Genomic DNA, 25,148 nt, shown 5'->3' on the forward strand with positions numbered 1-25,148 from the left:
TCGCCCAGTGGAGTATTTCATCATTCTAACTGGTCAAAAGTCGATTTTCCAAAATATTCCAATTTCTTTAATTATACTCCCTGTTATTCCTAGATGTCCACTGAATAGTATATATACCCCCAAAGATATTTTAAAAGTCAACAGAGCTAACCGCGCACATTTAAAATTGTATGAAAACTGTGCGCAGTTCGATATATTTTTGGATTAAAAAGCAAAATAGCCTTCTAACCTTAATACTTGTTCACTTGTTTAGACTTAATCAAATCTAGTTACATTTTCTTTTAGGACAGGTAAATGTGTTTTTAATTCATATCTTCGATTTTTTTATTCCGCATGTTTTAACTGAGTTATTCTACTGCTTTTCAATATTAATGTTTTTAAAAACCTTGCAAACAAAAAGATATGTTTTTTTTCATGGCATATCATGTGAGTAATTTTTCGGCAATACATAAGCTTGTGTTTGTTTCAAAGCTTAATAACAAAAACGGCAGCGCATACCCGCGATTTTTTGAGTCGTGATCAATTTTATAAGAGACTGATATAGGGTGGCAACCTTGTGAAAACATCCTCAGTGGCAACACCTAGGTAAAAGGTCTTAAAATGTAATACTATATCGATGTACCACATTTGATTCAAATCAGTTAAGCTGTTTCCGAGATGGTAGTTGGTATAAAAAAAATATAACAAGTAAGGAAGTCTAAGTTCGGGTGTAACCGAACATTACATACTCAGCTGAGAGCTTTGGAGACAAAATAAGGGAAAATCACCATTTAGCAAAATTAACCTAGGGTAACACTGGAATGTGTTTGTATGACATGGGTTTCAGATGGAAGGTATTAAAGAGTATTTTAAAAGGGAGTGGGCCATAGTTCTATAGGTGAACGCCATTTCAGGATATCGCCATAAAGGTGGACCAGGGGTGACTCTAGAATATGTGTTGTACGATATGGGTATCAAATGAAAGGTGTAAATGAGTATTTTAAAAGGGAGTGGGAGGTGGACGCCTTTTCGAGATATCGCCATAAAGGTGCACCAGGGGTGACTCTGGAATGTGTTTGTACGATATGGACGTCAAATGAAAGGTCTTAATGAGTATTTTAAAAGGGAGTGGGCCTTAGTGCTATAGGTGGACGCCTTTTCGAGATATCGCCATAAAGGTGGACCAGGGGCGATTCTAGAATGTGTTAGTGCGATATGGATGTCAAATGAAAGGTGTTAATGATTATTTAAAACGTAGTGGGCCTTAGTTCTATAGGTGGACGCCTTTTTGAGACATCGCTGCTCAATTACAGCTTGCAAAACTTTGAAATTACCTTCTTTTAAAAGTGGGCGGTGCCACACCTATTGTCCAAAATTTTACTAGCTTTCTATTCTGTGTCACAAGGTCAACCCACCTACCAAGTTTCATCGCTTTAGCCGTCTTTGGTAATGAATTATCGCACTTTTTCGGTTTTCGAAATTTTCGATATCGAAAAAGTGGGCGTGGTTATGGTCCGATTTCGTTCATTTTAAATAGCGATCTGGGATGGGTGCCCAGGAACCTAAATACCAAATTTTATCAAGATACCTCAAAATTTACTCAAGTTATCGTGTTTACGGACGGACGGGCATGGCTAAATGAATTTCTTTTTTCGCCCAGATCATTTTGATATACAGAAGTCTATATGTATCTCGATTAGTTTATGCCGTTACGGATTACCGTTATGCGGACAAAGTTAATATACTCTATGAGCTTTGCTCAGCTGAGTATAAAATGGAAGGTGAGGAGGCAACCCTAAGTGGCAACCCTTCTTAAAAATGTCAATAGAAATGCGGAGTAAAATACTTTTCTTTTGATACCCATATTGACATATCTCATGTAGTGCCAAAAAATTACCCCGGGTCCATACGAAACCGGTGGCGCGATCCATAGAAATTCTGCGCGGAACAGCGTGAATTTACTGTCAAATATTTCCTTTCTTAACAATAAAGCGAGACAACCACTTTTTGCACATAAATAACTGCTGTTTTAAATTTGGCGATCAAGATTGATCAAATACCCCACCGTGCGTCGGCTCGAAACCAGGCCACGCATTTTCGGGAAAAACCGATATAATCTAAATTTGAAACCAAATTTCATTTGGTCTAATATATAGTACAAAGAGGTCTCATATTTAGACTTCAAACCTTAACCCTGTGGCTGTCTGTTCTGCATATTAGATAACAACAAAACTTCCGCTTTACCGCACAATTTATTGTCAGTAATAGTCACATATACAGCAGCGAACAGAAAAGATCCAGTGGTTTTATCAATTTTCAATAAAAAATTTTTTTTCCGATATTTTAAGAAAAAGCTGTTGTGAAGTTTATAATTGAAACTATGTAAGCCAATCTCAAAAACGTCTTCGAAAAGTTCACGCAATTTTTGGAGATTTTTAATTAGAGTTTTTTGAGTATGCAGTTGTTTAACCTAATATATTTTTTTTGTATGAATTAAGCGGGGATTGCCCTAATTGCTTTTAAATGTATAAACACATTTATTTGAAGCAATTTTTATAATTTAATCTATTTAATAATTTGAGTAAATTTTAAACAATGACACATCTGACGGACAAGCCAAACTATAAGTTATAGATCTCTCGAAATTCGCATTGATTGACAATGTTTTTCAGAAGGTATTTGATTTTTCCGTGAAAAACAATGTTCACTGCTTGTATAGAGGAAAATTCAAAACATCTTTCGGAAAAAAAGTTTTCAAAAATCCATGCGAAATTTGAGAGACCTATGCAGGGCTGTTAAAAAATTTGTATATTGAAGTGCAAATCACAATACATATACAAAATTATATGTAAACTAAAATTTTTTCAAATTGAAAAAAAAAAAAAATGGTTTTAAATGTTTAAAGAATTTCGATTTTTAATGAATAAATTTCGAATTAAAATTTTTCACATTGCTACAATATTTTTGAAAAATTGTTTGTATTCAAGGTTCGAAACGAGCTTAAGGCCAGAACAATAATTTTTTATAATGATTATTGTTTTTTTAAATTTTTCTATAATTGAAATTTTTTATTTTGTTTTTGGAATAGTAAGTAGAAATTTTTTCAGACAACCTGCCATAGCTGCGCAGATAGATCCATTTCGAAGGGTGCTAAGCCCTTCATCATCAGTACGCTTTAGGCACGCTGCGCTAACCATTTAGCTATATTATTGTTTTGGCCTTGAGCTCGTTTCGAACCTTGAATACTTTATCAATAGGCCGATAAAACAAAAACAAAAAATTTTTGTTTGTAAATTTTTTAGTGTAAATTTGAATATCATACCGAAGTGTATTAGCTTCATATGAAAGTGCTTTTTCTTTACACTTTCACATGAAATTCAGGCACTTTGATATGAATCGATTTTAATGTGAGCGCATATGGGAGTGCAATGAATTTTTTTTATATTCAAAGTCTGAATTTGTATCTGTGCCTATTCTGCAGGGAAAAACAAAAACAAAAGTGCTATAAGTGTATAGGGGTTGAGTTGCTTTGGACCTATGACTTGCACTATGTTAACCTACGGTTGTTTGGGCTGCAAAACTGCCTGCTCAAAAAAGTTCAGAGAACTCGAAATGAAAGTTTCGAAATTTTCGAATTTTTCGGAAACGTTTTTGGTATTGTTATTAATATTAATGAAAAATTGCAAAATTTTTACACGGCGATGGTTACTAGAACAAGTTTCTGAATTTCACTTCTTCAATAGTTAGCTTTTCAGGAGCTGAATCTTTAACTCGAATGTCGAAATGTCTGCCATGGCATTAGTGACGCCTAAATCGTAGAAAATTGCCGCCATCGTATTAGTGACGCTTGTAAATAAGGCTAATCAATAAATACTGGAGTGGTGTTTACCCGAAAGAGAGCAGAGTGGACGTGGAGTAACACCTGCGCGACCCTAACAAGGTCGTTAGGAACTGTACCGCGGGCAGCAGGACAAGCTGATCGTGACCTGATGCAATGTATCGCAGATGCTTGTATTCAGCTCTCAATCCTGCCTTGAGAATTCGGATGAAATACGGGGCTTGTGGTCTCATATCGTGTTTTCGAGGTTGTCTTCGTCTTTTTCCTTAGTACGATGAATTCTCTTTCGTGGAAGTTGATAATAAAGCATACTTTATGAAGCTACGCAGTCGATTCTTCGTTGGAGTCGGCAATAAAGCATTCTCTTCGAAGTAATACGGTCTTCTTCGTTGCAAAGTCGGCATAAAGTTTACTCTTTGGTCCGCTCACAAGAATAACCTACCTCTTTACTTATTTTAACCTAAGCATAAATATTTGAGAGACTCTTCTGCCGAAACTCAACGAAAAGGTTGGTCACATTTCAAAATTGTGACCGTTGTTTAAACTGTTGTAACCTGATGAGAAAACGGAAGATAAAGCAGATGCTTATCTTTTGTTGATAACAGTGCTCACTCCTCTTTTTGAATGTTTGCAACTGCGTTAGGCTATGCTGACCGATGGCATCTGATCTAGAGCAAATATAATGACAAGGCGTGAAGGTAGCGTGTTCCGCCTACCACACCGAAGTTCCTAGGTTCATGCCCCGGGCAAAAGCAGCATCAAGATTTAAGAAACAAAGTTTTTCAATTAGAAGAAAGCTTTTCTAAGTGGGGTTGCCCCTCGGTATTTCTGCCATGGAAAGCTCTCAGTGCCCCGAGTGTATTTCTGACATGGAAAGCTCTCAGTGACAACTCATCTGCCCTACAGATGCCGTTTGAAGTCGGCATAAGACAAGTAGGTCTCGTTCCGCCAATTCGTAAGAAAAACTAAAAGGAGCACGACGCAAATTGGAAGAGAAGCTCGGCCTAAAATCTTATCTGTGCTTATAATAATAATAAAATAATTATATGCGACGTCAAAGTAGTTATTGACAACGAACGGATATGCCAATCATGATGTGAGGCAGGTTTTGTTTATTATTATTCCTGGTGCTCAGAACGGATTTTTCACATTTCCTAATACCTGTATTAAAATTGTGGAATTTGTGGGAGCTTAGGTAGACTCCATATCATACCAAGATAAGACCTTGTGATTGAAACGCCCGATTACAAGGTAATTAGGTGCCAATGGTTCGGCCACGAAGTGTTGATTTTGGCAACATGGAGCCGATCGTTGAACCATTGATCATGCAATTAGATCCGCCTTTGGTACCGTAGGGTTGAGCCTTTCATTGACAGGTACTCACGTTAAGCATATTGAATAATTCATACGTTATACTATTGTGCAGGCAGATTCATTTATCGACTCACCCATATGACTGCCCCGATGTACCCTTTGTAATTGGTCTCTATATATTACCTTCTTATTGTTATACACAATTAGGTGAATATGTATACTCTATTTTATTATAAGCTTTTATTTAGTTTCACTTGACTGTTGTTTGTAATCAAATCTTGCAAGTTAAATTTGATACACTTCCCGGTATCCGATTGAGCTGAAATTTTCACGCATATATAACTCGGATGACAATGCAATATTACTTTGCGAGAATTCTATAAATTAATCGATAACAGAGTTATCGGTAAAGATTTGTGCTCACCTTGGCATAAAAGCCTAAGTCCTCAAGAACGCAGGTAACTTCGCTCTGTTTGTTATATACAACGAACGTAGAAGCTAGGCTGTTATCGCTAAATGTTGCATACTTTTCTGCGCACTTGATTTTATTTTACAGATTTTTGGCGATGGAATTTTAACTAAACGAAAGTTGTAACTTTATTTTAAAACAGAGCAGAGATCTGCAATGAGTAATTGTAAACTAAACGCGACATAGGCAAAGTCACAATAAAATATGATTTTAAGTTAGTTAACACTCGAATCGAAGAACTTGACTGTTCAAAGTTGACTTCGAAGAAACCTTGTAATGTTGATGCATTGAAAGAAATGGATAGGATGAGAAACGTTACAAATAACTAAGTAAATATTACATAACTAATTTAAACAATATTTTACCCTACTAAAAATTTAAAAAAATTTATATTTAAATTTCTAAGAACAAGCTTTTATTACTTGTTAATAAAATGAACTAAAAATTAAAAAATAAAATTTTGATGGTAGAATTAAGAACATTTAGGACCTCCTTTTGTTGCTATCACAATGTACCACGCTTTTATTAGAATAATTAGGACTGTGATATAAACTGTAAGATTTAATAATTTAGGTGTAAAGTTTAATGTTAAAAATATATAATATTCAAAGAATGTTTGAGCTCTAGGCCAATATACACATATGTTTATTAAAATACAGCAAATGTGTTTAAACAATGTATATTTATTTGTCGAATGGTTTGTCTTGCCAATATTTCGACTCCAATCTGAAACCTGGTCGAACAGCCACAGTCATAAATTCCTGAAGATGACTTCAGATTGAAGTCGAAATATTGGCAAGACAAACCATTCGACAAATAAATATACATTGTTTAAACACATTTGCTGTATTTTAATAAACATATGTGTATATTGGCCTAGAGCTCAAACATTCTTTGAATATATTAACTAAAAGGCCGGAATACAAGAAATTAATTAAAAATATATAATTATGTACAGTATGGTATTTTTTTTGTCGTAGACGAAGAAGCCTAATTATCGTTAAAGGTTACAATGAACTCATAAAGTGTTATATTTCTTTACGGGCAATTTATTTTTTACTTTTTAATTAATTTTATTAACCAATAATAAAAGCTTATTTTTAAAAAAGTTTTTTTTCTTTCATTTTTTTATATCAAAGTGACGATTTCGTATTAACAACTGACTATTCTCATTTTCATGACACTTTCGCATTTATATCTAACGCTTTCTAATTTACAACTCGAAATGGTGTAAATAATATGGGAAATCTCTTTATTAAATTACCGATTAGTTGTTAAGTACGAAAATGAAGAGTCTCGTCATATGTAAACTTGGTTTTATTTCCAAAAAAATTGTAAAACAGGACGTGTTCGTACTTTAGGTTGGTATTGGGAAAGTATAGTCTTTCAATGCAGTACAGTATCTAAGTGGTGGTTCTTGAAGGGACGACAAGACCATCATAGAGAGCTTAAGAAATTGTCTACTTATAAAAAAAAATTTATATAGCCATATCTAGCCTGTCTCGTTAAACAAAAAAACATATGAGTAATTTTTTGAGACTGGTTTGCACAGTTTCAGTAACAAAATTCATGGAATTTTTTTCTTAACTAACGAAAGCCGTGTTTTTTTACACGCGTATACGTTCACGTGTGCGCGTAAAAACAACGCTTATCCTCGCTTAGATAATGCTTAGCAGACCCATCTAGCGGCAGTGGTTAAACAACTAGCTACAGCACAGTGTGTACCGAAAAGCGGAGACCCCACCCTTTGATGGCCATATTGCAAAACATATAGCTGAATCAGTTGCGCTGAATTGTGGACACGCACCATTTTAAGAGGTGATACATAGAATTCGTGTGGCGACCACCGTGGTGTGATGGTAGCGTGCTCCGCCTATCACACCGTATGCCCTGGGTTCAACTCCCGGGCAAAGCAACATCAAAATTTTAGAAATAAGGTTTTTCAATTAGAAGAAAATTTTTCTAAGCGGGGTCGCCCCTCGGCAGTGTTTGGCAAGCGCTCCGGGTGTATTTCTGCCATGAAAAGCTCTCAGTGAAAACTCATCTGCCTTGCAGATGCCGTTCGGAGTCGGCATGAAACATGTAGGTGCCCTCCGGCCAATTTGTAGGGAAAATCAAGAGGAGCACGACGCAAATTGGAAGAGAAGCTCGGCCTTAGATCTCTTCGGAGGTTATCGCGCCTTACATTTATTTTTTTTTTTTTTTTTTTGTTTACATAGAATTCGTGTAGAGGTGAAACATAGACACATATTTCAGTTACATCTGAGTATAATGCGTATTGAAATTTAGTAGTACTAATTTTATGCCCAGCAATTTCAGAGGTGTATTTAAAGTTTGACGCTTAGCGGTCCATATAAAGTTTAAGCGTAAACGTCTATAGATGTAAAAAGAACACAGCGGAAGTTTTAAAAATATTGCTATTACAATCTTTCTGCTCGCTGGTGTAAATATTTGGATATGTGTATAGCAACTGAAAAGCCTATAATTATACGTGCACCATTGTAGCAACATATGTAAATAAACTCAACCGTCAAGAGAAAATTTAAGCTAGCACGAGATCAAATTAAGCGATGATTATGTCAAATAGAAATCTTGCTGAAGGAGATTGCATTAAGTAGAAAACTAATTGACAACAAAGTTGCAAGAAAACATAAAATTAATAAAAGGAAAAAAACACGCAATATGAAATGTAAATATTTGACGCCAAGACATAGAAATCTTATTTAATGGTTTTAGGCAACCTTGACATGTCTCAAATTACAAACATCGCAGACGCCCTTAAAAAAAAGTTAAGTGCTGAGATAACTTGCCACTAGTTATAAAATATTATCCAACTGTTAAATCGCTTAATTATGTCACAATACATCAAGTTTTTTGATTGACAGTTGCGTTTATTGAACACAAAAAACAAAAAACTTAATGGCTAGCTTTATTTATTCTCTTTTACCTTTACTTTTAATTTTTTCTATTTATCTTTTTATCTAAAAAAAGTAAGTTTTCTCAAACTATTACAAATATCACATTATCACCTTACAAGTCAAGTTTAACAAGAAAAAAACTTTTATTAAATTCGGTTTCAATTATACAGTTTTTTCATCTAAACACATATACACACGCAAGTCAACACCTACACGTATGTATGCATGTCTGTCTACAAATGGCAACATTTGTTTGAGAGAGTCCACTTAACACAATTTCCACAATCTATTTTGAGGAAAGGAAGCTTTTTTAAGTGGCTGATCGAGTTAAAAAAAATAAAAAATTTAACAAGATATCAATATACTTATTCACATATTTTTCATTTAAAATATTTATTCAATTCCTTATATAAACGGTCGGCATTAAAAAGGGGATTTATATTAACACTGAATAAAAGCGAAATTTATAAGCATATCGGTAAAAGGGCGTCTTAAACAAGTCCAGTAAAACTGGGACTTATCATTTTTTTCATTCAAACTAGAACATATTCATACAAAAGAACTTATAGAATTAATTTCATAAGGAGAGGACATTCTCAATCAATAACTCAATTTAAGATGGATGATATTCTGGATAATTTTCGGAATCATTTCGCGGACCAATTTGGAATAATTTCATGATAACTTGAAAAATATTTCGATGAAATTTCAGGGCGGTGCCGGGGATCACCTCGGAACTATTTTCGGAATTATTTCGAGAGTATTTCGCTATCAATTTGGAAGGATTAGAAAGACATTGGGGCGAAAATTTCTGAATCATCTTGAGACTGTTTGGAAACCATTTCCATTTCCGTTCCATTCCGCCTCATAATTTTAGGATCACTTCGGAAATATTTTAGGTAACATTTCGAGACAGCAACTCGATAGATTTGCAACTATTTCGAAATCATTTTAGGACTGTTACAAGATTACTTCGAGGCTATTCTAGGCTTCATTTTGGTAAAACTTAAGCACTGTTTCGGGACTGTTTCATGAACATTTCGGAATGACCTCAGAATTCTTTTATTTATCAGGTCAAAATTATTTCGGTGCAATTTCGAGGCAGTTTCAGTATCACCTCAGGACTATTTTCGGAATCATTTTGACTATTTCGTAACCAGTTTGGAACGATTTCAGGATCTCTTCGGGGCGAACTTCTGAATCAACTTGAAATTATTTCGAAACTATTTCAGGAGATTTGAAAGGATCATTTCAGGATCTTTCGGACTATTTTTGAAATTATTTCGTAACCAGTTGGGAGAAATTTCAGTTCGAGGCAAACTTCTGAATCATATTGAGGCTATCTCAAAACCATTTCGGTTGAATTAAAAGGATCATTTCACGACCTTTTCGAATTATTTTTCAAATTATTTCGAGTTCGTACCTAATTTGGAACGATTTCAGTATTACTTCGGGGCAAACTTCTGAGTCATCTTGAGATTATTTCCAAACTATTTCGGGTGATTTGAAATCATCATTTCAGGACCTTTTCGGGCTATTTTCGGAATTACTTCGAGACTATTTTGTAACCAGTTTTTTAACGATTCAGGAGCACTTTGGAATAAGCTTCTGAATTATCTTGAGATTATTTCGAAACCATTTTAAAACTGTTACAGCATCTTTTTTTGATTTTATCTTCGGAGTCATTTCAAGATAGATATAGTTTTGAAATGGTTTCAAAGTAGTCTCAGATTGGTCAGAAGACTTTACAGAGACGTTACTTAAAATATTTCCAATCCAATACTGAAATTGTTTAAAATTTGTCCTGAATTAGTCTTGAAATAATTCCGAAAATAATCAAGAAGTGATCCTGAAATCGCCCTAACATTGCATTGTTTCGTAATGCTGCTTAAAAAAAAGCGGAAGGATTTCTGGGGTCATCATCTAAGTCCGTCAGCTCTTTACGTATGCACAATAGTGCATTAGTGTATTAGTAGATACGCACACAAATCTCTTTTATCGAATGTCATGATGTGTCCTTCTTTAATGGAATTATTTTGTATGACCTCTTTTTATGGAAAAAAAAATGGGTTCGGGATCTATCGCTTGGAATCACAAATCTAGTCAACCTTACTCAGTGCTTCTTTCTTTGGCTTCTGACAATTTATCCTAGAAAACTCAATATATTAAAATCAAAGCTTTAATCAATAATCAATACACCTTAGCGGTATCCAGTTTGATCAAAAAAAGTATATGTGATAATTCTGACTTTGGTATTACTGGTTGAAGGGGTGAGACTGGTATCATTTTTGATTTATAAGAAGCACCCTAATGTACACAGACAGCTGTTTACGAACCAGTTCAAAATGCATAATATCCTACATAATACTACGGAAAACCTATAAGTGAATGGCAGTGATTTCTGTCAGACTGAGGGGGTTTTGAAAATTAATTAAGCTCTTATATACTGCCGGCTTTGCTACCGATATAGGCCTCAAAAGCTCGCTAATAAGTTATTAGAAATATGTTTTAATTTAACTGTCTTTTCACTTGTATATTAGAATGTCAAACAAATTTAAATATTATTATTTTAAAAGCGCCTTACTTGGAGACAGTCACACAAAGCGACAGTTTCGCACTACAGATTTAATAACTGCCTCCGAACTGGTGCTAATCGGATGCACAGTGGGGTAGTTGGCAACCACACTTGTAACTAATAAACTACTTAAGAACGCTTGCTTAACTCTGGAAAGCGTAGCCATTGCCATTTCGTACGACATTATAATTTTAAAAGTGTCAGTTGAAAGAACTGAGAGGGGACAGAAGAACAGCTGATTTTTTTTTTAATTTCACTGTTATAGGGATTGTCAAAAGGAGATGGCAAACGCAAGATGTAACCAAAACATTGAGAATTATTTTCTGCCGTGGTGGTCAATTTTTTATAAAAAAATTGTTTCACGTCACTTTATTATTTTTATTTTTTTGTGAATGCATCTAATTTAACGCATTATTTTCCCACAACATACAAGAATTGCAAAGTTTTATGTTTTCTCTACATTCCATTCGTCTAACATCAACACGCAGATTTTGACTATTTGAAGAAAGGTATGTTGTTGCTATAGAGATGTGCCGACCATATAGTTCAACCATGTTATATAGGAAGCCGAATAAGGCAAGCGAGTTCGCTGCTTAATTCTTTCGTTTACATATTCCTTTTCTCAATGCTAGCTAAAGCTTCTCGTCTCAGTTAAGTCCAAGAAAAAATTGTAAGCAATAGACCGCTGTTTGGCTTCTGTTCGTGTATTCACAATAGATTTTTACGATTTATTCTACAAAATATTCACAATTATCGATTTAACTGGGGGTTGGTGAAATGTGCAAACGATGCTATTTGATAGATTGCTATCCTCCAGGTAAAATCTAACTTAACTGGAGATGGTGAAATCGACCCTCAGTCAATATATGCCTGACTCGAATGCTAATAATTTCACACGTCGAACAGCTAAAGTAAGTCGTATGCACTAGCCTTCGCATGATGGCACGTATACGTAACAATTATTGCCGACTATAACTGGGCGTAACTTAAAAAGTAATAAAGAATCGATACTAGAACTTTTGGCAATTTCTAGAACAAATCTTCGTTTGAATTAAATAGTAAAAAGAATTGTTTCGCGCGGGACACGTGCAAAATGAAGTTTTTAATTTCAGATTTTCTCTTAAACTATATAGCGTAGCCTACCACACCAAAGATCTTAGGTTTAAGTCCCGGACAAAGCAACAGCAAAAATTTAGAAATACGTTTTCTCAACCAGAAAACATTTTTAAAGCGGGGTCGCATCTCGCATCTGCCGTGAAAAGCTTCTCAGTGAAAACTCATCTGCCTTTCAAATGCCGTTCATTAGAACGAGCACCACGCAAATTGGAAGAAAAGCTCGGCCTAAATTCTCTTCTGAAACTTTACTCCAGTTTACTTCTTTTCAGATATATACTCCAGGTACAGGCTTAGTTTATTTTCAGAAATGAACATACTGTATTTTTTCATATAATTAATATGAAGGAAGAATTCTTCCCAGTCCTCTACCCCTCCATGGCTCCTCCACTGATCATACACATCTGCTTGTGTAATATCTAGCACTTCTATTTTTTAGTGCGGCATTACCAACAAGCAAACATTTATTTCTTCAAAATCAGCTACGGTGAGAAATCACGGAAAATCAGCAACAACTAAAAAACATAGGATCTTTAATAATTTGCATTGCTCTTTTTAAGCAAAAAAAACAACAAAAACCAAAACTTTAAAAGTGCTTTTAATATTGCTTGAGATCAAATACCTTCTGCGAAATCTGTGAAATAATAATAATAAACCAAACTTAGTTAGATAGTACTACCAAATGGAAAAAAGTGGAAATACTAATAATTAAAATAGTTGATAGCATAATTCCATATTCGCATAACCAGAGATGTGCAAAATAATTAAACAGTTCAAGAACATTCTAAATAATATATATATATATTAGAGCGGGTCAAATTGTATGGATGGATTTTGTTTCATCAGGAGTATAGCAAAAAAGTAAGATAGATGATAAGTAGAGATGATTCTAAGAAAAATTGCTGAAGACACAATAGCTCTAAGTCCGATTTCGAGTCCCCCACTTTTGCAAAATAAATATTTTGCCATATAAATGTAGGGTTTAGCACAAAAATCTTCATAGCTTCTGATAAAATTATAGAAAAAATATCATATTGGGCTTACCTTGAAGGTATTTTACGTATATTTCGGAATCTGTATTAATATCCATAGTGTTTTTAAACTCTAGTAGGGATATTTGGCTTAAATTATGAGAAATTTGCCTAAAATGAGCTTTGAGCTATTATATTATCATTTTCAACAAATTTCTTATGGACCACGTGGTACAATTCTTAGATTATGATGAGCCAACACTAGATGATCCTAATATTCCAATACATATACAAGGAACAGAAAGATATGTACAGTTGCTAACATCTGTTTCCATGTCATAGAAGAAAACGTGAAGGTGTTATGGCTGTTACAGCAGAGAGTCGTGAAAAACAACCACAAATATAGAGCAAAAAAGATTTTAAAAAGTAATAACATAACATTAGTTTTATTTTGAAAAATACCTTAAAATGGTAAATTCTAAATAAAAATTGTTATTTTTTTTAATAAATTACATCAAAATTATGAAAATTGCCCTTTTTGCTTATTACTTGAAAATATAGGTTTTCTTTTTGAAAATTTTTGTCTACTGAAACGAATTCAAAAAAAGAAAGACCGTCTGAATGAAAGTTGTTGGAAATGTTCTGAATTTATTTTAGCTGTAAAGAAAAAAAAATTTCCATAAGAAATTTGTTAAAAATGATAATATAATAATTAAAAGTTCATTTTAAGCTAATTTCTCATAATCTAAGCCAAATATCTCTACTAAAATTCAAAAACACTATAGATATTAATACAGATTCCGAAATATACGTAAAATACCTTTACAGTAAGCCCAATATTTTCCTATAATTCTACCAGAAGCTATAAAGATTTTTTGGCCAAACCCTGCATTCATATGGCAAAATATCTATTTTGCAAAAGTGAATCATCTGTAGATTACGTTTTTGCTATACTTATGATTAAAAAAATCCATTCATACAATTTGACCCGCTCTAATATATATATACATATGTAAATAAGTACTAGAATTATTAGAAATATGTCTTGCTTTATACACGAAAATCTAATTATTTGGTTAAAAGGAAATATATGATGATGATGGCACTGGTAAAATAACCTTCAACTGTAAATATTTCATTTTTCATTTCATTTAATAGAATCGTTAATTTAGAAGCGGATGCGTGAACGGAATCAATTTTCTTCGTGTAATTAGATATGGCATTCGTTGCGAATTACTCAACCAATATAAACTACTTCAGCTATAAACAACTCAATTTGTGGACCATCATAATCTTTTACTCAGTTAACATAATTAAATTTTTAAATAACAAAATCTGCGAATAGTGGAATGTGCAGTAAAGCGCCAATTATAACAACTGAAGAAATATTGTAGAAAAATTGATCTTGGTCAGTCTTAGTTGCTGTAATGGGATTGTCGAGTTGTTTGTTGTTGTTAAATTTTGTTGATGCTATTATGGCGTTTGTTGATGTTGTTGTTGAAGCAGTTGTTCGCCCCATCTAATAGGTGCGACTACGAAGGGTAGGTGAATTGGCAATCGGGTTGAAACAATTCGTAAATTACTCTAGCGACCCCTTGAAGGAATTGCACTACATAACATTTTCAATCCCTACCATGTCTTAAGCTACACTGCTAAGTTCCAGTCAGTTCGTCGGGTTTGGACTTCAGTATTTCGAACAATACTTTAGCAAGTACCCTTTACAATAATATCTCGCTGATTCGGCAGTAATTTTAGCGTTTTTCAGGATCGCATATTCTGTGGATTGGGCAGAATCATATTTGGCGCAGGAAATGATGCATACCGTTTACTAACGCTTCGCCTTCATGTTTAAATAGCTTTGCGGGTACTTCTTACCAGCGGCCTTGTAACTTTTTAGCACAACTTTCAGGCTTCCTGATCAGGTCGAAGATTGCAATAAAAAAGCTAGTGTGGGAGCATCATGTGCACACAATCTATGTGAGAGTAAGAGAAGAGTAGTGTCAATATCAGCTGTTCTTTTCGTGAGGAGGTCCTCGACTGCAAATCTTCGTGGGGTTGTTGTTCTTGTTGTAGCAGTGCTTCTCCGCATTGAATAGTTGCAGCTACTTAAAAATTGTAATCAATATCCTCTAACGGGAGTCCGAGAAAACTTACAGTTTCAACAATGCTGCACCAGCGAGAAAGAAATGTTCGAGGAGACATTACAATTGGTGTCATGTGGGGACACGTAACAAGCAGGGAGATTGCTGTTCTCTACTGAGAGCTTAGGTTATTTGACTTTAAATTTCTGTCATAGAGACAGATATATCTGAGAACCTCTTTATGCTTTTTTGCTACATACGCCTGCGTTCTCAGGGGCCGTATTTCCTCATGATAATGATATCTGCACTACAATAAAATATTCCAAAATTTTAATGTATGCTGATGAGATTAAACTTTTTAGGTCATATGAGTCTATTGAAGAATGTCCCTTGCTTCAAGCGGAGTTAAACTGCTTAGTTGCTTGGTGCAACGCGAATTCAATGCCGCTGAACCTCAATAAATGTAAATTCATTTGCCTCTGTCGGAGATCTTTGCGAGCAGCCTCTTACGTAATTGATAATTGTTGTATTGTATCAGTAAATTATTTTGTTGACTTGGGAGTCACGATGGATGCTAAACTTAGTTTCAACTTTAATATTATGACTACTGCCAATAAGGCTACAGGTGTTCTATTATTCGTAAAGCGATGGTCTAAATAATTTAGTGACCCTTATGTAACCAAAGCCCTTTTTACCACATTATTTGGACCGATACTAGAAACGGATCAATAGCCTGGAATCCGCGATATCAACTTCATGCAGATAGGCTTGAGACAATACAGAAGCAATTTTTACTTTTTTCTTTAGCGACTTTTCATTGGGACTATGGGTATAATCTTCCACCTTACACTAGGCGGTTGAAGATTATCAATCTTCCAACTCTCGCTAGTCGTAGAGTAATACTAGGCGTATTATTTATGGCTAAACTACAGAATGGATTAATCTCTAGCCCCTTTCTTTTCAACGAAGTAAATTTCAATGTCCCATCACGAACGTCATTACCAACCTCTTCTTTTGAGGCAGTGCAGAACTAGTTCCAAATTAAATGAACCTTTCCGGTGTTTGTGTCATGATTTTTACTCTCATTTTCATCATTCATTTGATATAACGGATTCACTTTTTACTATAAAGAAAACTGTCCTACACTATCTTAACTTGTAACAAAATAAAAAAAATATAAAAATAAATCTTTATATGCTAAAAGCGTTATCTTATTTAACAATTTACTTTATGTATAATTTCCAACTGTTATGTATATAATACTCAGCTGATGATTTTTATTCTGTAGCTGAGCAGTTTTAGATTTCGACGCTTAACCAACCTCCGCCTATCAACAGCTCGGCAAAAACAAAATCCGTGCGTCATGCGGATGCGCCCCTCGTGTCGGCTGGGCGGGCTTTGGAGGGTATTAATCCTTTGGGTTAATTATTATTATTATAATGCTTGCGGTGATGACTTCTTAAGCCCCTGGGATGTGGGGCCTCATCAATCAGACATCTGTTGGAATGCCTAGGTTTCTGAGTATTCAGCAGAAACTGTTTGGCAGTTTCTTCCTTAGGGAGAGTACTCTCGTCTTACTGTATAAATGGTGTTCTGGGGACATAAGAAAATAGCCTGTAGCAATTCTGAAAGTCGTGTTTTGACAAGCCTGTATTTTCTTCCAGTGAGTGTCCCTTAAGATCGGTGACCATATTGTGGACGCGTTGCATGCCAGCGTCTTTTTTATCCCAAGTGAAGCCGGCAAGTTATTTGCGAATTTTACTACGGCTCTGGATTTAAGGTACAATTGCGGATGCAAATGTAGATCCTAATCGAACTTCACACTCATTATTTTTGGTTGTAAGACAAATGGATGACATTTGTTTTGTGTATGTTGTTAATTTGGTCGGTGTCAATATCAGGTTTCGCGTGGCGCAGAAACTAGGGAGATTAGGGAATTAGTCATTTCGTTTTAATATATAACTCATAAATGCGTCGGCAAGGACCTGTAGCCATTATCGTGCAGTCATCGGCATACTGTATGATGACTACTTCTTCTAGTGCGAAGGGAGCCTCGGTATATAGAAATTAAACAAAAGCGGGGATAGGACACCAATGCCTGCCGAACAGACAGATAACTTGCAGTCCACCTTTTGAAACTAGGAGGAAGGGGTACCCTTCCAAGTCTTGCAGTAACATGTCGTGGTTGACCGTATCAAAAGGTTTTGATAAGTCTGGATGGCGTATCATGGCGGTTCTTTCATAGTTGCAATGCGCCCAGTTCAGCCAACACACCCATTCATATACAGATACTATCATATATTCCATACTCAGTTGTAATTTTAGATAATCCGGTGTTGTTTGTAATGGTGTAACAAAATCGAGATAGGCGTTAATATCGAAAAAGGTTTTAATAGAGCCATCAAGTCCGTTAACGAACATATTAAGATAATTAGAAAATTTTTACGAGGTTTGAAACTATCAAAAAACTTAAAAACTCAGCAACTTCCCGGTATGCTGGAGACTACCGAAAGCTAAAATGTGTTTCAGAGGCCAATGAAAGTACAATACGTATGAAGAAAAGTTTCCTAGGGAAGCTGATTTATCCACATACTAGATATTGAGAAAAATTGTATGGGCTACAGGCACAATTCTCATACGTAGTTAAGAACACAATTATTGTACTATAAGAAATTCCGCTAGGAGGCGCCCAGGCGAGGTGTTTATAGAAATCTCGTTCGAAATTCCAAATATTGCTGCTTTGGCTTATCAAGAGGAGCGTTCGTGGTCGTTTTCAACAATAAGTATGCACGTGATTTATACGACTAACTATTAAACGTTGTATATTTCTTCAACAATACTCATTTTGAGAACGCCTTCAAAATTGTAAAAATTTGTTGAAATTTATAGCAAAGATTCCAAGCAATAGAAAATTCCATCCAAATATGAGACTGCGGATTAAAGAAATTGAACTTAAACTCCATTAGGATTTCTGTCTTTTATAAGCTCCCCCAGCGAGTTAGGGGGCTTGGAATATACCTGCGGTAGGTTTGCATATCGTAAGAGGCGAACAAAATACCAAATCGATTCAAGGGTTTATGTAGCGCAACCCTCTCAAGAGGTTGCCACGCAATATGTAGCTTCTCCAACCCAATTGTCAACCTCACCTACCCGCGGCGAATCCTATTTCATTACCAGTGGAGGCTCTGGCGACCCGAAGTTCGTCATGGGACTAGGGCTTGCGGAGGGCGTTATGGCCTAGAAAGTTTAATGTGGCCATATAAATTGTTCCCGGTATGGTCCGGCTAGTACCTTAATAGTGTTTTGTTACCGGAACGTGCCGGATCTATATCCGATAGAACTAAAAAACTAATAAGTCTATTTTTATACTCAGCGTTAACTTACACACAAGGGTATTATCGAGTTAGAACTAGACCCCCTTATATCAAAATTATCGGCATCGAAAAAGACTTAGATTTCGATATGTCCATCCACCACTCCTAAACTTGAGAAATAATGAAGACATCTTTGCGAAATTTGTTATGCTCGCTTTTCTGGACCCAAAATATAATTATTTTGAGAACGGCCGAAATGAAGCGATAAGCACGTCAGCTATTTTGATATCGAAATATTCGAAAAAAAAAAATCGGTAGTTATAAACCGAATGCTGGTAAAGTGATGAAACTTGATATGTGGATTGACTTTATGACGATAAATCGACTGCTGAGCGGAAGCTCACCCTAGCTCGGCTGCCACTTCAAAAATGCCCTATATCAGAAAACCTTTATATAACGCACTATTTCAGAATCTCAAAACTTTTTTCATGAACACCCAACCTAATGTCAAAATGTATTAAGTTTGAGCTCAGATAGGGCATTTCTGAGATAGGGCGTTCTTCACCCAAGTTCTGAGTTGGGATGTTTTTGAAACGGTAGCCGAGATAGGGTACATTCCACTCAGCAATCGAAGTAGAAATTTGGCAAAATTTAAGGTAATGGGCGTGGCACTGCCACTATTTAGAAAAAGGAAATTTAAAAGTTAACAAGCCGTATGATACTTTCAAAAAACACTGTATATCTATGTATAATAAAATTTTAACAGGTCGATGTCTGTACATTGAAGAAATTTCAGAAAAAATTGATAGCAAGGGTCCTTATTGGACCCTGTATATTGTGCTTGCATCACTCAGAATACACTGCATAGAGTTGAGTGCAACTTTCACTGTTCCATCAGCCGAGGTCTAACTTAAATATAAGAATACATTTCAAACCCTTACATAGCTAGGGCCTTAAAACCCCAACGCATGGACCCGGTTATTTTTAAATGTATTTGAACAATATGGATATCAAATTAAAGCTGCTGATGAGGGCTTTAACCAAAAAGTTAGTTTTTGAGATATCTCAACCCGATTTACAGATAAAGGCCAAGATGTTGATCAGGGTAATATCTCTACATATACCTAATTAAATAAAATTTAAAAACAAGTAAGGAAGGCTTAGTTCGGGTGTAACCGAATATTACATACTGAGCTGAAAAGTTACAGCTTGTAAAACTTTTAAATTTCCTTATTTTCAAAGTGGGCGGTGCCACGCCCATTGCCCAAAATTTTATTAATTTTCTATTCTGCGTCGTAAGATCAACCCACCTACCAAGTTTTATCGCTTAATCCGTCTTTGGTAATGAATTATCGCACTTTTTCGGTTTTTCGAAATTTTCGATATAGAAAAAGTGGGCGTGGTTTTGGTCCGATTTCGTTCATTTTAAATGGCGATGTGAGATACGTGTCCAGGAACTTACGTACCAAATTTCATTGAGATACCTCAAAAATTACTCAAGTTATCGTGTTTACGAACAGACGGACGGACGGACGGACATGGCTAAATTGAGTTCTTTTTGCACCGAGATCATTTTGATATATAGAAGTCTATATCTATCTCGATTAGTTTATGTCGTTACGGGGTACCGTTATACGAACAAAATTAATATCCTCTGTGATCTCTGCTGAGCTGAGTATAATAAGGGTGGAGCCGTGTATAAAAGTCTACGCAATTGGGTAAACTTCTGACCGCCATTCACAAATGAATCGACGAGATCGATTCTTTTGCATGCGTATCTGGATAGCCACTGAACATGCACGTAGTGGTGAGCTAATGTGAGAAGGCGGCAACCTGGCTAGACAACTCTGACATGCATGGTTTGAGAGCTACCTGAGAGAATTTCATCGGCAGCATGTGCCCACCACAAGTTGCGTCTGCAAGCGGCGCGCTATATAAACGTACAAGCAATACTTTCAACCGCGTTGAGCTGATTGTGCGCTTGACTTGGGACACGCAACATTAAACCTTAAAATTAAGACCAGTGATAAGAAGACAATCCATTAATGATGACAACACCCGAAAACGTTTAAAGCAACATGATTAGAGGGAATGCGGCTGGAATGTACATTCTCTTAATGGAATCGGTGCAGATGCCCAGCTGGTTGATGTCCTCGTCCTTAATATATACTAGCGGGGTACCCGGCCTTGCTCGTGCTGGGCAGATACCACTAAATAAAAAGGTGTATTTTAACGCATTCCTTCCCGTTACTCATAGTCAAGCAATCAGTATATAAGATTTTATTGATCTTCTTCGTAATGTATCTCCCAATTTTTCTCATTCTTACCCTTTATAATTTCCTTATCTCTCCCTCTTCTTCTTTTTACAACCTCTACTCCTCTCCTTCTTTTTTCTTAGATCACTCACTCACTTGTCACACAATTCATATTCAAAGTCTCATAACTTAATCCAAATATTTTAGCTGCACAATGTTTGTCTATCATCTCATATAGTCAGCTATTTTTACAATGAAATGCTTAAATTTGATATAAACTCTTAAATAATGTATATTGGAACGATTTTCCGTTATCCCTTGTCAAATTTGGTTTTAAGACAAACGGGTTTCAGCGTTGTGCCATCATCAGTGTCGATTTTCGTTCGTTGTCTCAAAACCAAATTTGACAAGGGATGACGGAAAATCGTTCCAATATACATCATTTATCCACCCTGTCGGAAAATCAACAAAACAAGATAACTCTTAAATCATTTAATGAAATCGCTTTAATTTTCGTGAATTCAATGCTATGACCAAGCAAAAGTTCTGCACATAAGTACGTGAAATTGAAAAAAAAAAAAATTAAAATTTGAAATTCTTAGTTCGGAAATATGAGAAACCTTCGTGTTGATCGAAGGAAACTAGAGCCAAAATTTGGTTATGATTGAAATGTGCGAAATATGTACGTTTCCTATGGAAACACAGAATTTAATTTTTTTATACGGTTTTATTTAGATTGACTTGACAAGCTGGCTGGCTGAGCGGCACGAATTTTGTAATTGAAATTTAAGTGACTTCCCGATAAGCTCTAACCTTGAAACTTGGAATATAGTTCAGAACCCGATGACAATGCAGTAATAAGAAAAAACTCCGATAGGTGGCGCATGGATCGAAATATTTCAAAAAATTGTATTTGTGGTTCAAATTTGGAACACATAATACATACATGAATAGAAAGCGACCTATGAAAAAAATTGGAACTAGGTGGCGCAAGTATCGAGATATTCAAGAAAAGGTATTTGTGGTCCGATTTGGTCCATATTTGGAACACATAAGAAAGCGACCTATAATGTCCGATTTTGCTCATATTTGGAACAAATATTACATACAGTCCGGTAGAAGTGACATCAAAATATTTTGGAGTTCGAGAAGGGACAAGCATACGTGGCGCAGAGTCGAGTAAAGTCTTTGGAAGGATTACGTATTGAGGACTTAGATTGTAACAAATTGTCAGGAAAGAGTCCTTAAAACAATGAGTCGCTAAATGAACTAAATAGAATGAGAAATAATAGGCAATTAAATGAAGACTAAAAACTTGAAAATAAAATAATTAAAAAAAAATTTTAAGTTAAACGGTTTTACTGAAAACAATATTTACATGAAGTAATAATAATATTAAAAGCTAGAAAATAATTAGGTAGGTCCTAGGTAATAGCCATCACACTCCTCATCCATCTAGGGCGTTGATCAGACAATTAAATAAAATCGTTGGACGCGTAAAATTTCTAATGATAGTCATAAGTAAGATCAACAGAAGCTTAATCAGGTTATGATACGCCTCACATTTTTGGACATTTCACGCGCCCAACAATTTTATTTAATTGTCTGATCAACGACCTAGATTGACTAGAAGTGTGATGACTAGTACCTAGGACCTACCTAATTATTTTCCAGCTTTTAGTATTACGAGCCGGACCCGTGCACATCTTGCGCAACCAGTATAAAAGTCTCTTATCAAATATCAACAGAAATCAGCTGTTCAATCAAACAATTAAAACTTACAGCTTGCACTGCCATCTAGTTTATTGTAGCAACTGCCGGCGATGTAGTGCAAATATTCATAATAATGCCATAGTACAAATAGATTTCTTTGTGTGCTCACAATCGCTTATTTTTAATAAATTAACTTAATAAAATATAGCTAAACAAAAGCTCTACGACCAAAATAGCCCGAATCTCCATCTTTACAACCAAAACTTTATTTATAGATTTGGATTTCAAATAAGAGCGAAAAAGGGACCCGTACATAAAAACAGCAATTAGAAATAATATATATGTGACCCGGCCTATGAAAAGGTGGCTTATGACTGAAAAAAAATGTTTACACTTTTTTTTCTTGTTTCGATAGTTTTTTTATCTTTAGCAGCTGTTTCTCGCAATTTCTTTTTTGAGTCATAAGCCACCTTTTCATAGGCCGGGTCACATATGATGATGATTAGTACTTCATGTAAGTATTGTTTTCAATAAACCGTTTAACTTAAAATTTTTTTATAATATTAATTTGTTGTCTTCAAGACCACCTTTATTATTTTTGTAAAATGTATATTTTACAAGATATATTATATTAAATAACTAGCAGACCAGGAAGACCTAAATTTGGCCTATCCGCATACATTTTAATAAGCTTTTTCCGTCTAAATCTTCCCTAACCCTCTACACTTTTTCCTAATCTTTTTATTCACTCCTCCCTCCGTCTGTTTCGCTTCATCTCCATCTTCGTCTCATTCTATCTCTTTCTCAGTCTCCTTCTCTCTTTTCTCTTCTCTCAAGTTTTTCTCCTTCTTCTTCATCTCTTATTGCCAGTCCCAGAGGGTGGTACGTATTTTGTTCCACTCCCACTCCAAGTCACAGTCACAGTCCCAGTCCTAGTCCTAATCCCAGTCCCAGTCCGTCTCTGGTATACTTCCCGGAAAAAAGCATCGTAAATATTAATATAGGCAAATTTATATACGAAATTTCAGGCAAATCGAATAGGACGTATGTAAATAGGTATGTGGGTATTATTAATTCTTGCCTTTATTTCGGCTTCGCATGCATATTTATCAGTTTTGCCACGTTGATGCGACTAAATCGAATATCACAATGAACTTTAGAGCTCTCAGCAACAGCTTTCATTTGATATCCATAATACACACACATTCTAGGGGTATTCGGGTCCATGTTTTGGCCTATATCTCGAGACCCTAGTCACTCAGCTGTGTAAAACTTACTTTGTATTATAGCGCACATCAACAGCATCAATTTGATACCCATAATATAAAAACACATTCTAGGTGCATGCGGGCCCATGTTTTGGCCTATATCTCGAGACCGTAGTCACCCAGCGGCGTAAAACTTACTCTGTACTACAGCTTCAATTTGATACCCATAATGTAAAAACACATTCTAGGTGTATCCGGGTCCACGTTTTATACTATATCTGGAGACCCTAGCCTCCCAGTTGTATGAAAATTGTCCTGCACTATAGCACTCATCAACAGTTTTCATTTGATATCCATATTGTATAAACACATTCTAGGGGTACCCGGGTCCACGTTTTGATCTCAATACCCTATGCTCGTAGCGAAAAAAGGGTAGACGTTGGCCGATTCTCAGACCTACCCAATATGCTCACGAAATTTGATGAGAATCGGTTGAGCCGTTTCGGAGGAGTTAAGCCTCTAACACGGTGACAGAAGAATTTTATATACCTATTGAATTTTTTCTAAAAAAAAATCATAACTCATGAATGGCTAAACCGATTTGGGATTTCAAAATCAAGTAACCATCATCTCTCCTTCCTGTATATTTCCTAAAAATTTCATGGCAATCTTTCTATCCGTTCTCGAGTTATGGAGTGACAATCAAAATGTACGCTTCTTTTTATTTATATATGGAAGATATACATAGGGTATTTAATATAATATAACTTAATAAAACCAAATATAACATTGTTTTATTATTTTATTATAAATATAGACAGGGAAGTGAAACAGGTACCGAAGTATTCTTAAAAATCTTTTCTTTTTTTTTTTGCTTGAAAGGCAGAGGCGTGTTAAGAAGCATCGAGATCTACAAATGCTTATCTACAGAGAATTTTTAAACTCATCAGGTAAGTAAAACACTCTTAAGGTTATGAAGAATACTACTCAAATGCTGTAAATAACTTAGGAATATTAGAAAAAAATCTTCCGGTTCATAAAACAAATTAATTTCTTAATTAACAGAGGAAATAATATTAGGGACACAGATTTGTCAGGTAGCTTACCAACAATGTAAATCCAAGTTATACTTCTAAATCCCATGATGGCGCTCAAAATATTCAAATATGTCATCCAATAGGTTTCAAGTTTTTGGGTATTGTACTACGAATACCCAAAAATAATAATTTATTTTTTTGTGTATAATTTTGTGTATAATTATTCGCTTTGTATCATTTGTCACTAAGCTTGCATCTCAAAGATGTTTTTTTTTAATTTATTTTACAAATAAGAATAGCACAATTATCACTTTTATTTTTAACACAAAGAAGCGGGGCCACCGAGCGACAACGGTAATAATT

At 35.2% G+C, this 25,148-nt stretch overlaps 1 protein-coding gene across 1 annotated transcript in view; it reads right to left on the reverse strand.

Annotated features, from left to right (window-relative positions):
• The window catches only part of LOC137238150 (mucin-2), a 51,388-nt gene extending 26,465 nt beyond the window's left edge, over positions 1-24,923 (reverse strand). The window contains exon 1 of the mRNA XM_067762811.1: positions 24,855-24,923. Within this exon, the coding sequence (XP_067618912.1) occupies positions 24,855-24,921 (67 nt within the window). The 5' untranslated portion in view covers positions 24,922-24,923. The remainder of the gene's footprint in view (positions 1-24,854) is intronic.
• Between the last annotated feature and the right edge of the window lie 225 nt (positions 24,924-25,148).

This window comes from Eurosta solidaginis, chromosome 1 (genome assembly GCF_040869045.1).
Source record: "Eurosta solidaginis isolate ZX-2024a chromosome 1, ASM4086904v1, whole genome shotgun sequence".
Taxonomy (NCBI): domain Eukaryota; kingdom Metazoa; phylum Arthropoda; class Insecta; order Diptera; family Tephritidae; genus Eurosta; species Eurosta solidaginis.